The sequence below is a fragment of the Clupea harengus genome, chromosome 3 (assembly GCF_900700415.2).
Source record: "Clupea harengus chromosome 3, Ch_v2.0.2, whole genome shotgun sequence".
In the NCBI taxonomy this organism is placed as follows: domain Eukaryota; kingdom Metazoa; phylum Chordata; class Actinopteri; order Clupeiformes; family Clupeidae; genus Clupea; species Clupea harengus.
The window spans coordinates 13,155,043-13,157,542 of NC_045154.1; the positions used below are offsets into that span (position 1 = coordinate 13,155,043).

Consider the following 2,500-nt stretch of genomic DNA (forward strand, 5'->3'; position numbering starts at 1 on the left):
CTTTCATGAATGCCAAATGTTTTCCTAAATCCAATTCAGAATTCAATTCAATTCAATTCAATTCAATTCAATTTTATTTATATGGCGCCATAACAATACAATTGTCTCTAGGCGCTTTACAGAGCCCAGAGCCTGAAACCCCCTTAGTGCAAGCACAATGGCAACACGGGCAAGAAAAAACTCCCTGTTAGTCAGGAAGGAACCTTAAGCAGAACCACGGCACATAAGGGGGAACCCATCTGCTTGAGGTCGGCCGGGTGGAGATAGGAAGGGGGGAAGGGGGAGGGTTGGGTGGCAGAAGGGGAAGGGAAACAACAGGTGTTGTACATAGCCTGCATTTGGTAGATGTACATAATATATATACAGACATCCAGTGGTAAATACATGATACAGACAAGACCAGTTTAGTGGATATACACTGTGCTGATAGGGTTACTATTACAGGGGTAAGGAACAGAGAAACATGTCGATGGTGGCAATAATATATATTGTATATAAATGCTAGCATAGGGTATGAGGTAGAGTAAGTGTACGGCAGTGCGGTGGCGGAGGGTGCAATTGGTCGAGGGTTTCTGCAGGTAGACCGGGTAGAGAGACTACAGCAGCGTCCCATGGCGAAGATAGTCTAGATTAGGAGAGAAAGAAAAAGAACAGAGTGAGTGGGTTATTATAGGCATTAGCAATGTGATAAGAAAGGAGAGGGAGAGGGAGAGAGAGAGAGAGAGAGGCTGCCTGGCTGGGTGTATGGGGATTTTATTTAGTATTTAGTTGGCTGGTGACAGTCGCAATACGCGCCGTGTGCTGTACCCGGGATCTTCCGCACTCCTTCACGGTACAACATACGCTGTCTGTAGCCCAGTTATGTTGATTAGGGGGGTATTGCATGTGTTTTAGATGTGTTTAGCTATGCTGGCATTTAGCATTTAGTTTGGTTTGGCATTTAGTTTGGTTTAGCATTAGTTAGGTTTAGTTATGCTGCCATTTAGCAATTAGTTTGGTTTGGTACATATGGAGATTTTAGTCGTAAGCTTAGTTAGGGTTGCAGGGTACAACATACGCTGTCTGTAGCCCAGTGATATACATTTTTTTTTTTTTCTTATGTGTTCAGTTATGTCTAGTTATGCTTGCTGACTGGCTGGCCCAGCAGGTGATGGGTTTGTTGACGCAATTACTTATGGCTATAGGATGCACTAAAGAGGAATGTCTTTAGTCTTGATTTGAATATAGGTAGGGTGTCTGCATCTCGGATGGAGGCAGGGAGATTGTTCCAGAGGAGGGGGGCTCGGTAGCTAAAGGCTCTGCCTCCTACTGTGGTTTTTGATATTCTTGGAATTACAAGGAGGCCTGCACTCTGGGAACGGAGCGGTCTTAGAGGGCAGTAGGGGACAACTAGTTCCTTAAGGTAGTTTGGAGCCAGGTCATTTAGGGCTTTGTATGTTAGCAGGAGTACTTTGAAATCAATTCTACTTTTGACAGGGAGCCAATGCAGAGAGGCAAGTACAGGTGAGATGTGCTCATATTTTTTAGTTCTGGTGAGTGTACGGGCAGCAGCGTTCTGTATAAGTTGGAGGCTCTTTATTGAGTTGATGCTGCATCCGGACAGGAGAGCATTGCAGTAATCTAGTCGGGAAGTAATAAATGCGTGGATTAGTTTTTCTGCATCTTGGAGGGATAGGACTTTTCTAATTTTGGCAATATTGCGTAAATGAAAAAATGATGTCTTTGAGATCTGTTTTATGTGTGAGTCAAATAGGAGGTCTTGGTTGATAGTTACACCAAGGTTTTTGATGCTAGTATTGGGTGTTGGGATACCATCGAGTGTGGATAGATGGCTAGATAGTGTCATTCTCAATTGATCGGGGCCTACAAGCATAACCTCAGTTTTATCAGAGTTGAGGAGCAGGAAGTTGTTAGCCATCCAAGATTTTACATCTTGCAGGCAAGTTTCTATCTTGGGTAAATGTACAATTTCATCAGGTTTCATGGATAGGTAGAGTTGGGTGTCCTTATGACAGCACCTAAGGGTAGCATGTAAAGGGAAAAGAGCAGTGGTCCGAGGACAGAGCCTTGGGGAACACCGTAGCTTACTCTAGTGTGATTGGATGACTTCTCATGGACGTGAACGAATTGATGGCGATCAGAGAGGTAAGATCTAAACCAGGATAAGGCACAGCCTTTGATGCCAACATGGTGTTCAAGTCTCTGTAATAGGATATGGTGATCTATAGTGTCGAAGGCGGCACTAAGGTCTAGGAGAAATTCCTTCTTAAATTCTTCTTAACTGCGTTCGAGAATGAGGCCCAATGTCTTCATAATGTAATATAACTTATCTCCCTCTCTCTATCCCCCCCTCTCTCTATCCCTCCATCCCTCTCTCTATCCCTCTCTCTCTCTCTCTATCCCCCCCCCTCTAGCGTGTCCCAGTGGCGGTGTCGTGGTGGCGTGTGTCGGGTGTGTCTGCGGGCGTGAGCTACAGCATGTGGCTCACCTCCAGCACGGC

The 2,500-nt window shown here is 45.0% G+C and overlaps 1 protein-coding gene across 1 annotated transcript in view; it reads left to right on the top strand.

Annotated features, from left to right (window-relative positions):
- The window catches only part of ptprq (protein tyrosine phosphatase receptor type Q), an 89,442-nt gene that overhangs the window by 47,530 nt on the left and 39,412 nt on the right, over window positions 1-2,500 (top strand). Inside the window, exon 29 of the mRNA XM_042707419.1 lies at window positions 2,415-2,500. This exon is cut by the window's right edge and continues 56 nt beyond it. Within this exon, the coding sequence (XP_042563353.1) occupies window positions 2,415-2,500 (86 nt within the window). The remainder of the gene's footprint in view (window positions 1-2,414) is intronic.